At 43.9% G+C, this 13,087-nt stretch overlaps 1 protein-coding gene across 1 annotated transcript; it reads left to right on the forward strand.

The window, feature by feature from the left end:
* Positions 1 to 3,136: 3,136 nt before the first annotated feature.
* On the forward strand, positions 3,137 to 12,972 carry GSTO1 (glutathione S-transferase omega 1). The gene is made up of 6 exons (XM_038578728.1): positions 3,137 to 3,296; positions 3,477 to 3,585; positions 7,777 to 7,999; positions 9,981 to 10,079; positions 11,432 to 11,538; positions 12,721 to 12,972. Exons 1-6 carry the CDS (start codon positions 3,263 to 3,265, stop codon positions 12,872 to 12,874), a joined length of 726 nt encoding a protein of 241 aa, XP_038434656.1. The 5' UTR covers positions 3,137 to 3,262; the 3' UTR covers positions 12,875 to 12,972.
* Positions 12,973 to 13,087: the final 115 nt, after the last annotated feature.

Below are 13,087 nucleotides of genomic sequence, written 5' to 3' on the forward strand. Positions count from 1 at the left end.
GGGAGGTGGATGGGGGATGGACTAAATGAGGGATGGGTATTACAGAGTGCACTTGCTGTGATGAACACTGGGTATTATATGTAAGTGATGAATCACTTAATTCCACTCCGGAAACCAATATTACATTATATGTTAACTACCTATAATTTAAATAAAAACTTGAAACAAAACAAAAAGAAAACTCAAGCAAAAAACACCAAGTTACATTCCTGAAAAGTCCTAAAAGAATTTTGTATCAGGTGGTTGTATATGGTCAGAAAAGACAGGTGGTACTTGTAAGGTTGAAAACTGTTTCTTGGGCAGCCATGGTGGCGCAGCCGTTTAGCGCCGCCTGCAGCCCAGGGCGTGATCCTGGGTACCCTGGATCGAGTCCCACGTCAGGCTCTCTGTATGGAGCCTGCTTCTCCCTCTGCCTCTTTCTCTGCATCTCTATGAATAAATAAAATCTTAAAAAAAAAGAAAATTGTTTCTTATCACCAGGACCTCCAAGTCTTGATTTTCAACCAGTAGAAGTAATTCAAGTTAGCCCCCTCAAGTTAATTATTGACAATTACAGCTGTAAAAAGTGAAATACTGTGCCCTTTCACCTGTGACTAACAGCTGTGTGAATCTAGATGGTTACATTATGTACACAAACACAAAAGGCTTGGAGATGATCCACTATAAATCACAGCAGTACTTCAGGACAGTAGTTTCCTGGGACAATATAGTTTCTTTTCAATTTCTTCCTTTGAGCAATTAACATTTTAATTGGATTTTTCAAATCATTACAGCAAAATGTTACTCTGTTCAGGCTAATTAGGGGACAAGCCATTAAAGAAAAAAGTGTTCAAATAATGTCCTGACCTGCAATTATTAGGTTGGCCAATCAGAGATTTATTTATTTATTTATTTATTTATTTTTTTTTGGCCAATCAGAGATTTAAATTTATAGAGTTAATTTGCATGACATCATAAATGTGCTAAAAGACATCAAAAGTTAGTGTTCTAAAAAAGAGTTAAATAGGACATATGTTTTAGCAAAAAAATGGGCTTTAATTTTTTTCATTTATTATCTGTAACAATAAGCATCTATTTAACATTTCTTTTGTGCCAAGAACTGTTCTAAGTGCTTTCTATATATTTATTAATTTAATGCTTCTTCAAATTCTATAAAGGAGGCAAAAAGTTTTTAGCACTGCATTTACAGATGAGGGAATTAAATCACAAAGGAAGGGGCACCTGGGTGGCTCAGTCAGTTAAGCATCTGCCTTTGGCTCAGGTCATGATCCCAGTGTCCTGGGATCAAGCCTCCTGCCGGGCTCCCTGCTCAGCAAGGAGTCTGCTTCTTGTTCTTCCTTTCCCCCTACTCATGTTCTCTCTCTCTCTCTCTCTCTCTCTGTCTCAAATAAATACAATTAAAAAAAAACACACACACAAAGGGAATTTGCCCACATTCACACAGTTAATAAGGGGTTATTCTAATTCATATGGTTTCATAATAAATTCATATGTTGAATTATTAATTCATAAATCCATATGCTGAAACCCCAACCACCAGTACCTCAGAATGTGACTTTATTTGGAAATAGGTTCATTACAGCTGTAATTAGTTAAAGTAAGATGAGGTCATACTAGAGCAGGGTGGGCCTCTGATCCAATATGACTAGTATCCTTCTAAAGAGGGGCAATTTGGGCATAGACACGCACACAGGGAGGATGCCATGTGAAGGTGAAGCAGAAATGGGGTGATGCTTCCACAAGCCAAGGATGCCAAAGATTGCCAGGGAAGCCACCAGAAGCGAAGGGAGAGGCATGAAACAGTTTCTCCCTCACAGTCTTCAAAAGGAAGCAACAACACTGCTGACACTTTGATCTCAGACTTCTGGCCTCCAGAACTGCAAAAATAAATGTCTGTTGCTTAAGCCACTGAGTTTGTGGTACTTTGTTAACCTAAGCCTTGCAAAGTAATACAGGGGTGGAGTCAGGATCAAACCCAAGCAGGAAGGCTGCAAGATTGGTGTGCTTATCACCTCACTCTCTGCCTCTCTCAGAACAGAACAAATCAAAATAAAAACAGACACCAACACGGAGCAAATAAATGGCACAGGAGTTACCAGCTTTCAAATCTAGGCAGAGGAGCAAAACACTGACTACTCTTTTCCTGTGTCCCTACCATGTACTCTGGACCTCTTCTTCTCTACCCTTTAAGTTAAGGGGTTGTTTTAGCAGTGGCTCCAGCCAGATATTTTTCCCAGATCTACAAGTCTAAATCTACTCAGCCCACCTGTGGGACTTTGAGCCCGTGTCCCCCTACTTGGCTTCAAAATCCAAAGTTTTAATAGATTTCTGAAAGCAGCACCATCATTTTGTTAGTAATATCCACATATGTGCTATTTCCTTTGGATTAAAATTAAAAAGATTTTAAGGGGTGCCTGGGTGGCTCAGCGGTCGAGCCTCTGCCTTTGGCTCAGTTCGTGATCCTGGGGTCCTGGGGTCGAGTCCTGCATTGGGCTCCCTCTGCCTGTGTCTCTGCATATGTCTCTCTGTGTCACTCATGAATAAATAAACAAAATCTTAAAAAAATAATAAAAAAGATGTGTCCTACAGGTGACAGTCGCAACAATGGCCGTCCTAGTAGTCATATTAAGCTAATAGTGACAAGGAAAGGAAAAGGCTGTACACATGGCTGGGCGACCTGGCACCGGGCCATGGACAGGTATCTTTGCAGAGTAAATTCTGAACTGTGAGCGAACTCTGGGCCCGGGGCCACGAGCCCTGAAATCAGGAAAATCAGGAGAGTTCTGGGGCTGAGGGGGAACTTCAACCAGACCCGTGCCTCCTGCGAGCAGCCGGGGGCGGGGTGGGGGCGGTCAGGGTCAGGGGGAGGCATGCACCTGCGTGGAGGCAGGACTGGGGACCACTCTGCTTCTGCGGGGGGTGGCTCTGAGGGTGTCGAGCCGCTTCTGCGCCTCTGGCCGGGGGCGCCTGGCGGCCAGCACAGTGCTCCTGGGCACAAGGAGGGCGCGTCAGGTGGGCTCCCGGCTGCGGTTTCCTGCGGCCCACCTAGGCCACGGGGGCGGCGCATCCCTCCCCGCGGAGAGTGGGAAAGGGAGCCGGGGCGCCCGCGGGGCGGGACTACAGGGCCCCCAGCTAGCGGCGGGCCTAGGCCTGCGCTCCGGAGAGGAGGGGGAGGAGGAAGCTCCGAGGGAGGGGCGGCCACTTCCTGACTCGCCTGCCAAGCGGAGGCCCGAGCTCCGAGCTCCGTCCGCGCCGCGCCGCGATGTCCGCAGGGTCAGCCAGGAGCCTGGCGAAGGGTGAGGCGCGTGGCCTGGAGTGGCTGCTCCGGAGCCGCCTGGGGTCCCCCACGGGGCGGGGGGGGGGGGGCCGGGCCGGGCCGCAGCGCGCGGGACCTCTGGGCGGCCCTGGGCGGCGGGGGGTGCGGTGCCCGCCGCTCTCGCTCTCGGGAGCTCACGGCCTCCGCGTCTGCCCCGCAGGAAGCGCGCCCCCGGGGCCGGTCCCCGAGGGCCTCATCCGCGTCTACAGCATGAGGTTTTGCCCGTTCGCCCAGAGGACACTCTTGGTCCTGAAGGCCAAGGGGATCAGGTAAGGGCTCGGGTGGGAGCCGTTCCCCCAGCGGCCTGGCAGCAGCTGCTGGGGTAGGGGGCGGCCGGGTGGGCAATCTCAGGGCCCCAGGGTCTTCCCTTCCTGCAAAATAAACTATTCTCGGACTTTTGGAGGACAAAGCAAATTATGAACCCACTTCCCAGGTGAGGGGTGGGAGGACTGCCACAGATTACACCAGTCTGGGATACCCCATTTCCAACAACCTAACCATTTTATGGATCTGAAAAGCTGAGGTTCTCATGAAGTTGGTGGTAGGCCGAGATCCCTTGACAGGTAATGACCAGCGGCCGCTCTTTTAGCTCTGGTAGATCACTGATTCCTGGTTCACTGACCTTTTGCTTTCACCACACTTATACATGCATGCCCATCTTACATGATACTGTTTGCTGTTATTCTGATTATATAGTCCCTTCCCTAATAGCTGGCAGTTTACCCCAGTGCAGAGTCCAAGCCTTGACCTGGTGCTGAGTCACTATACTGTACATATTTCTGTAGCTTGGGTTGTTGAGTCAAAGTGTATATGCTTAAAAATTCAATCTTTTGTGAAGCCTCTTTGCAATTAAAGTTTTTAAAAAGATTGATTTATTTATTCATGAGAGACAGAGAGAGGCAGAGACACAGAAGGAGAAGCAGGCTGCTCACAGGGAGCCTGACATGGGACTGGATCGGATCACATCCTTTGTTTTTTTTTTTTTTTTAAGATTTTTTAAAAAAAATATTTATTCATGAGAGGCAAAGAGAGAGAGAGAGAGACACAGGCACAGGCAGAGGGAGAAGCAGGCTCCATGCAGGGAGCCCAACATGGGACTTGATCCCGGGACTCCAGGATCAGCCCTGGGCTGAAGGCAGCGCTAAACCGCTGAACCACCCGGGCTTCCCAAAACCAAATGGTTTTTGAGTATTGGTTATCCATGGGGAATATACAACAGTCACATGGCTCCTGACACCAATATCCATTGGAGTTGCTTTCCTTCCAATGATCTTTGGAATCTGTTGAGCAGACATTAGGTACCTGTGGTAAAGAAGTTTAAAACATAGTCCTCATTCTTAAGAAATTTTCTATCCATGTGCTTAGGGTTTATAAACTAATTTTAGTCTTCTAGGGAAAGAATTAGGCAGACAATAATTTTCCCCAAAAGAATGTAAGATACGTTCCAAAGAAAAAAATATATTTTCAGATTAGCCATCACTTCACCAAGATTTGCATCTTATTCGGATGAAATTGATCCTGAACACATAGCAAAATATTCAACATTTAGTAACATTTATCCAGAATGTTATGTTTTATCCAAATACTACAATATTTTCCATATTAGAATTTCTTATAATAAGAAATTAAGAGTAATCTTATTCAAATAGGATTGAAAAAAGATATATCTTGTGCTCATGTAATTGAAAAGTACAGGAACAAAGAACAGCTGGATTGGGAAACATAAAGTCCTGATTCATGTGCCCCTCTGGAACTCTAGGTTGAAAACAACCCTACCTTATTTACTGGGATAGTTTTCTAAAGGAAAAATTGAACTGATTTATAGTGTGTGTATGGGGGTGGAGAAAACAGTTGGCAGGTAGTGCAAACAACAGAGGTCTTCTACATTCATGGACCAGTTTTTAGTTTGATGCCCAGAAGACTTTTGTTAGAGAGGTGCTAGATTTTTGCTACATGGTATCACCTAACAAAGCGTGGTTTTCTCTAAAGTGCATATTCCAACTTGTTACGGCAGGTGTGTTGACTTGTGGGCTCATAATGTCAGGTTACCAAATGCATGTGTGTTCTAAGAACTTTCTTTATCACAAAAGCCAGGCTCTACCTTTTGTTTTCATGGTATAAGATTTCAGAAATGTTAATTCCTTGGCAGGGATTGGCCTTGGATTTCTTTTGATGACTCATAATCTGTCAGCACATGAACCTCTATATACACAAATGTATACTAGTGTTCAATCCAGCCCTTCTTGTTTCCATGGGGGATTACATATTTAAATTCTCAAACTAAACACTGTTCTAACGACTGAGGTGGATGGGGAAATAGGAAACAAAAGGTGTTGGAGTATATTATTTTTTAGTAACTAACTTGTTCTATTGAACAGTTACCCAGCTTGGACAATTACACGGACCTGGCTTTAACAATTATATGAAACTTTCCTTTCTCTCATTTCCTCTATAATCTCTCAGGCAGGAAACAAGTTAGATCTAGTTACAGTCTGAATACAGCTTGGATTTCATCTGGTTTCTTCCCTTTTGGTTTGCTTAGTGTGATTTACCCATGTAACATTTAAAGATTTTATTTATTTATTCATGAGAGACACACAGAGGCAGAGATATAGGCAGAGGGAGAAGCAGGCTCCTTGAGGGGAGCCTGATGTGGGACTCGATCCCAGGACTCCCGGACCATGACCTGAGCCAAAGGCAGATGCTCAACCACTGAGCCACCCAGGCATCCCTACCCATGTAACATTTTAAAAAATATCAGTGCATGGACATTTAATCTGAAACTTTATATTGTGGGTGGATTTTTTGGATTCCTTAATAACCTTCTTTTCAATTTAGCAAAAGGAATTGAATTTTATCATATTGATTCTCATATAGTAATTAGTGAATACAATTTGGCTAGTTACCTTATATAATTTACGATTAGAATACTGCTTAGTCCAAAATGGGGTATGTTATTGACAATCTTGAAGCATTTCCACTTATTCATTCATTCATTCAACAAATATTTGCTCAACCCTATCCGACAATCTTGAAGCATTTCCACTTATTCATTCATTCAACAAATATTTACTCAACCCTATCTGAAACCATTTTTGTTTTCATAGGATTTAAATGTATTTGAAATTTTATTCCTGTACATGTTTATTAATATGAACAAGGTGTTGTGTCCAAGATTGCGAATCCGCGAAACCACCAAGGAGCCGACACCGATGCAAACACACGAGGGTTTATTTACAAGCTCGAGCTTGGGTCCAAGTGTACCTGACACAGTGGAGCAGGGACTTGGACCCCGAGACTAAGAGGCGTAGCAGCTTTACAGGGGCCAGTGGCCAATGAGATTGTAACGCACGCAGAAAGTTGCAGTCCACATACAGGTGGCCGATTGAATTACATTTTACCCTATAGTATCCATTTGAGCTGGCCTATTACTTTGGTCAGAATTGGCGCTCAGTTTTGGTGGGCACAAGGCAGAGTTACATGGTTATGAGCCGATTTCCGATAAGGGTGTGCCCAGCGGCTGGACTAGGGTGGGGCAGCGCCTTAAGTAATAAGCAGGTCATGTGGGGGTGATACAGGAGGTGGCAGGTGCAGCACAAAATGGGAGTTAATCCTGCTCTGCTTGTCAAGGGGTAGGGGATTTTTGTTAAATTTCCTGGGTCCAAAAAAAATAAAAATTTCCTGGGTCCCACACAAGGTACATAAAATCCCTGCTTTCATGGAGCTTGCATTATCGAGAGGTGACATAAGCATGTAAATAAATGGGCAAAGTAATTTCAGGTATATGTCATTGGTTCAACGAAGAAAGTGAAACAAAATGATCATGTAGTAGAGGCTCTCAGCAGCTTCAGAGACAGTAGTCAGGGAGGGCCTGAAGACAGGCAGAGATAGCAGAGGAACACAATGTAAATGCTCTAAGGTGAGAACATGTTTGGCAAATTCAAGGGACATAAAAAAGGCCAGTGTGGCCAGATTGTAATGACCGGCGGCCAATTCCTAGGAAACAGGGATGACAGGAAAGAAGGGGCCAGAGCACATGCCACAGAGGGGTTTAGTTTTTTTATCCTCATTGCAATGAGAATCAATCAATGGGTTGCAAACAGGAGGGTGACCTGATCCAATTTACTTTTGTGTGTGGAAAATGGACTGTGGGGAGGACACAGTGGAAGCAGATAGGCTGGGAGGAGAATACAGTAGAGGTCCAGCTGGCAAATAATGTTTTGGACAAGGAGGCAGGCAGTGGTCAAACTGAGATGTTGATATGATTTGGAGGTCTAAATGACAAGTCTTGATGATCCATTTGACTTGAGGAAGAGGGAGCAAGGGAAAAGGGATCCAGACTGAGTTGAATCCTAAATTTGGGGTCTGATGAGCTGAGTGGATGGTAGGACCAGTGAGGATTTACTCAGAAGTACAAAAAAAAGTGCCACTCTCTTCATTGCTTTCCATGTCTCTTTCAGGCATGAAATCATCAACATCAACCTGAAAAATAAGCCTGAGTGGTTCTTTAAGAAGAATCCCTTTGGCCTAGTGCCAGTTCTGGAAAACAGTCAGGGTCAATTGATCTATGAATCTCCTATCACTTGTGAGTATCTGGATGAAGCATATCCAGGGAAGAAGCTGTTGCCGGATGATCCCTATGAGAAAGCTTGCCAAAAGATGGTGTTTGAGTTATTTTCCAAGGTGTGTATATAAGAAACTTCAGCTCCTCTCTGAAGAAACTTTGCTTTTCAAGCTAAGTCAGTGTTGTCATTTGTGATTCAGTGATGTAGGAAAGGAAAACAAAGCAGTGCTCCCGTCTGCTCTGACATGTCCTGCAAACCTGCTTGCCTCTCCAGAGTTAGCCCTCTTCACTCTTCAGACCCTGTGTTCTAGCCACACCGAAGGTTTTGTTTTCCCAGACTCCCTACCTCTTCCTAAACTTTTGCTGGGTGGTTCTTCCCCCTTCTCACTTTGCCTGATTATCTCCAAGTTCTCTTTCATATGTCTGCTCAGGTTCTGCTGCCTTCCAGAAGCGTGTCCGGGCTGGGTTGGTGCCCAGCCCTAGGGTCTGACATGTGCTAACTCCTGTCAGTGACTGCCTTCTTGCCTGTGTTGCACCGGGGCTGTGAGCTCCTTTCGGCAGAGGCCGCGTTCCCATCACTGTTGGCTCCCTGCCTCAGTCTCCCACCAGCTCTGCCACTCCCTAGCTGTGTGACTCTGAGCAAGTTACTTATTTACTTCTGTGCCTCAGCTTCTCACTTGTAAAAGGAGTATAGTAATTGCTCTGTTCTTCTGGATAAAAATCAGTTTCTATAAAACAGGGAGCCTGTTTCTCAGCTCTGACTCGGGGCTTGATCCCAGGACCCTGAGACCATGACCTGAGCTAAAGGCAGTTGCTTAACCAACTGAGCTACGTTGGCACCCCTCCCCCCACCAAAAAAATAAAATTTTTAAGGAAGCAGAAATTAAGAGTATCGTTGAGGGACTTGATAATATATGAAGCAGACATTTAAGGAAAAGCAGGGATAAAAAACCAGGTAGGCCCAGTTGGAACTGTGGACAGAAGTGCTGCCTACAAACCTTCAGTTCAATGAGGGCAAGCTGTACTGACCTGGATGGGATTTCAGACATTCTCCTATATTTTTTACAAGCACCTGTTGACTTAAACTGGGAAATGATATCAAAGACTGAAGTATTAAAAGATATAAACACCTCCAGCACGACCACCACGCGTCTGACGCTACACCTGGTGAACATCCTTCTCACGTCCTCCCCGAGGTAGAAAGCAGAAAGATTCTCTTCCCCAGTGCCCTTTGCAACTGGGGTGAAGGCCTGGGACCAAGGCTCTTCTGTCAGAAACGGACGAGGTAGAGCTGGATTCAGAAATGAGCAATGTGAGGAGACAGGCTTGGTGCGGGGCACCGGTTCTGCTGGCGAGAGTGCTGTGGGGCAGAGCTGCAGGCTTTGGGGAGCCGTAGTCGTGGTTGCAAGATGAAATTCTGGAGCAGAAGCAGCGGCAGGGCTAAGGCATTAGTTACCCCAGAACCCATCCTCTGGCAGGGCACGAACTAGTGCACCTACTGCTCAACTCCCTGGCAGCATGGGGTGCTTCCCATCAGGTCAGTTCTGAGCATGACTTTCAGAATGTTCCAGCTTAGTTCCCAGCCTATCTTTTCAGACTCTCAATAATTCTATGAGTTACTCAGTGTCTAATTAAGACATTTTTTGGCTCAAACTCACCAAAGTGGGTTCTATTATTTGCAACGTATAAAATCCTGACTGGGGAATTTCTGACTGGGTAGCTCAGTAGTTGGGCATCTGACTTCGGCTCAAGTCATGATCCTGAGGTCCTGGGATCGAGCCCTGCATCGGGCTTCTTGCTCAGCAGAGAACTTGATTTTCTCTTCCCTTCACACTTGTGCTATTGGTCACTATCTCTGTCTCTCCCTCTCATGTAAATAAATAAATAAAATCTTAAAGTAAAATCCTGACCAAACAGCACCTCACTCCCCAAAACTGTTTCTAAGATCAGTATCCAACCTCTGGGAACACAGAAATTAGTGCAGCTTTAAGGTGTCTCCAACACCCTGACCTGGGACTCGAGGGTTCCATCATGCTTTTCTGTGAGGAAGTTGGTATAGTTTACATCACACCGATAACTACAAAATTATTCTCTGTCTAGGTTCCATCTTTGGTAACAGGCTTTCTGAGAAGACAAAATAAGGAAGATGGCTCTGGCCTAAAAGAAGAATTACGGAAGGAATTCAGCAAGCTAGAGGAGGTAATCTCTTCTCCTGGGTTTTGTCAGAGTAAATGAAACATTGTATCCTCTGTCTTCTTTCTTCCTTCTTCTTTTTTTTTTTTTTTCAAAGATTTTATTTATTATTCATGAGAGACACAGAGAGAGTGGTAGAGACACAGGCAGAGAGAGAAGCAGGCTCCATGCAGGGAGCCTGACGTGGGACTCGATCCCGGGTCTCCAGGATCATGCGCTGGGCTAAAGGCAGTGCTAAACCACTGAGCCACCCAAGCTGCCCTGTCTTCTTCCTTCTATACTGTCCTTTATACTCCCTTTCCCCAAATCACTTTGTGGCAATTAGTAATAACATCAAAAGGAATTTGAGGTTATGACAGATTGCTATGAGCTGTTGTGTTAAACATACAAGCCAAAACACCATTATAAAATAAAGCTTAACACCTTAATAAGCTAAAGTTTATCAAAATGAACAGTCATGGAACCAGCACCCATATCAAGAAACGTTAGTTTTGGGTGTTTTAATACTTTCTACACATGGAATCATATGATATGCACTCTTTTGGGTCTGGCTTCTTTCATACAGTATTAGATTTGTGAGATTCATCTGTGTTGTATGTAGTTCATTCCTATCTTTTATGTACTGTTTCAACATATGATAGGAGTTTGTTTCTCCATTTTACTCCTGATGGACAGTAACATTTCCACTTTGGGGCTATTACAAATTGTGCTGCAATAACATTTTTCAACCTTTCTTTTGGTGAACATATGTTCATATTTCCAAACAGTAGAATTACTGGGTTAGAGTATGCACGCACTCAGCTTTAGTTCATACTGTCAAAACACAGTTGCACCAGTTTATACTCCTACCAGCAGTGGTTCCACACCCTTGTTGACTTTGCCTTGTTAATTTTAGCCATTATGATGGATATGTAGTGGTATTACATTTTGGCTCTAATTTGCATTTCCCTGATGTCTAATGTAATTTAATACCTTTTCAAATGGTTTTTGGCCATTTGAAATATCCTCTTTTGTGAAGTTCAAGTCTGACCCAATTTTCTAATGAGTTGTCGTTTTTATTATTGCCAGTAGTTCTCTCTATATTCTGAATACCAGTCCTTTGTTGGGTATATGTATTACAAAGATCCTGTACTCTGTTGCTTTTCTTTTTTTTTTTTCCTCTATTTTCCAGTTCATTTTATCAGTTGCTGGTTTCATCCCAAACCAGGAGATTCTAAAGTTCAAACAAAAAGCCAGCTTGAATACGTCAGTAAAAGCTGCTGCTCTCACTTGCTGTACTTAACTTGCCTTACTCATTTCTAATGATGAATCTTACTAAGTGCACAAATAACAAGTACTCTTATGCTGTTTATGTCCAGGTTCTGACCAATAAGAAGACAACTTTCTTTGGTGGTAATTCTCTTTCTATGATTGATTACCTCATCTGGCCCTGGTTTGAACGGCTGGAAGCTCTGGAGTTAAATGAGTAAGACATTTGAATATTTTATGCATAATTTAAGATAATGATAACTGGAAGAGTATATATTGACCTTTTTTTTCCGAACAAAAATTAAAATATTTTATATAATTGGTATGAATGGGAACAAGCAACAGGAGGAGCGTCTCAGACCATCCAGGGCATATACTCACCATCCTTCTCCATTCCTGGAGTGTGTAGGGGAGGGGTGGGCAGAGAGTTCTATGACATGTAGTAAAATGTTTTAAAAGTAACCTACTCCCTTCTCTCCAATTAAAAATCCGTAAGGATGGACATTTTTATAAGCATGTGATGCAGGATTATATGACCAATACTACCTCCCATTTACCAGAAGGATTCCCACACTATTTTCCAAATTCCATGTTTTGAAGTTTGGCAGCCACCTTGGCTTACTCCCAATTCTTAGAGCTTAGAGGTATTCAAGTTTACTTTTAGTCACAGTCTGGCTGTAGAATAATAAATATATGACATTCATTGTGTCTTTCATGTTCTCCTTCTAAAAAGTTATTAGTCTAGGGGATCCCTGGGTGGCTTAGTGGTTTAGTGCCTGCCTTTGGCCCAGGGCGTGATCCCGGGGTCCCGGGATCAAGTCCCACATCAGGCTCCCAGCATGGAGCCTGCTTCTCCCTCTGCCTGTGTCTCTGCCTCTCTCTCTCTCTCTCTCTCTCTCTCTCTCTCTCTTCCCCCACCCCCGTGTCTCTCATGAATAAATAAATAAAATCTTAAAAAAAAAAAAAGTTATTAGTCTACCTGGACAAATTCTCATGCTGACTGAGCAGGTCACTTCACTCTAAGATTCCTTTTCCATGAAACAAGGACCTCTACAATATCTATCAAATCTACTATTCTGATTATATGCATTTTTAAAAAAGATTTTATTTATTTTTCTTTCAAAGATTTTCTTTATTCATGAGAGGCACAGAGAGAGGCAGAGACATAGGTAGAGGGTGCAGGCTCCCCTTCGGGAGCCCAATGTGGAACTCCATCCCAGGACTCTGGGATCACTACCTGAGCCACCCAGACATCCCCTGATTATGTGCATTTTAAAGAAATATTTTAAAAGATTAGAGGAAAACAAAAGGAAACTGCAGAGTGATACCGATACAGGAGGCTTTGCAAGGCTTTCCTAATTAATCTAGCTCACATCTTCATCCTTTTCCCTCCCCACAGTTGTGTAGACCACACTCCAAAACTTAAGCTCTGGATGGCAGCCATGAGAGAAGATCCTGCCGTATCAGCCCTCCTCAATGAGGCCAACACCCTTCGAGGATTCCTCAATCTCTACTTGCAGAACAGCCCCGAGGCCTGTGACTATGGGCTCTGATGGGGGCAAGAGTCAGCAATGAAATGTCTGATATTTTCTTTCACTAAATGTCTGATATTTTCTTTCACTAATATGAGTAAAAATGCGCTTTCATTTTACCTCTCTCTCATCTCACATTTTTACACTCTCACGTCTCATTGGATCACCGTCTCTGATTTGACATCATGGCTTAACTGTGGGGTTTCCTTGAGGCTCTCCTGTAGAAAAGTAAGC

The sequence above is a fragment of the Canis lupus genome, chromosome 28, assembly GCF_011100685.1.
Source record: "Canis lupus familiaris isolate Mischka breed German Shepherd chromosome 28, alternate assembly UU_Cfam_GSD_1.0, whole genome shotgun sequence".
Classification (NCBI taxonomy): Eukaryota; Metazoa; Chordata; class Mammalia; order Carnivora; family Canidae; genus Canis; species Canis lupus.

What these genes read in the sequence shown, in the direction of transcription:
- GSTO1 (XM_038578728.1), top strand. Translation starts at nt 3,263, where the DNA reads ATGTCCGCAGGGTCAGCCAGGAGCCTGGCGAAGG. An exon ending in TGTTTGAGTTATTTTCCAAG is followed by an intron (nt 8,000 to 9,980) that starts GTGTGTATATAA and finishes TTCTCTGTCTAG; the next exon opens with GTTCCATCTTTGGTAACAGG. An exon ending in AATTCAGCAAGCTAGAGGAG is followed by an intron (nt 10,080 to 11,431) that starts GTAATCTCTTCT and finishes GTTTATGTCCAG; the next exon opens with GTTCTGACCAATAAGAAGAC.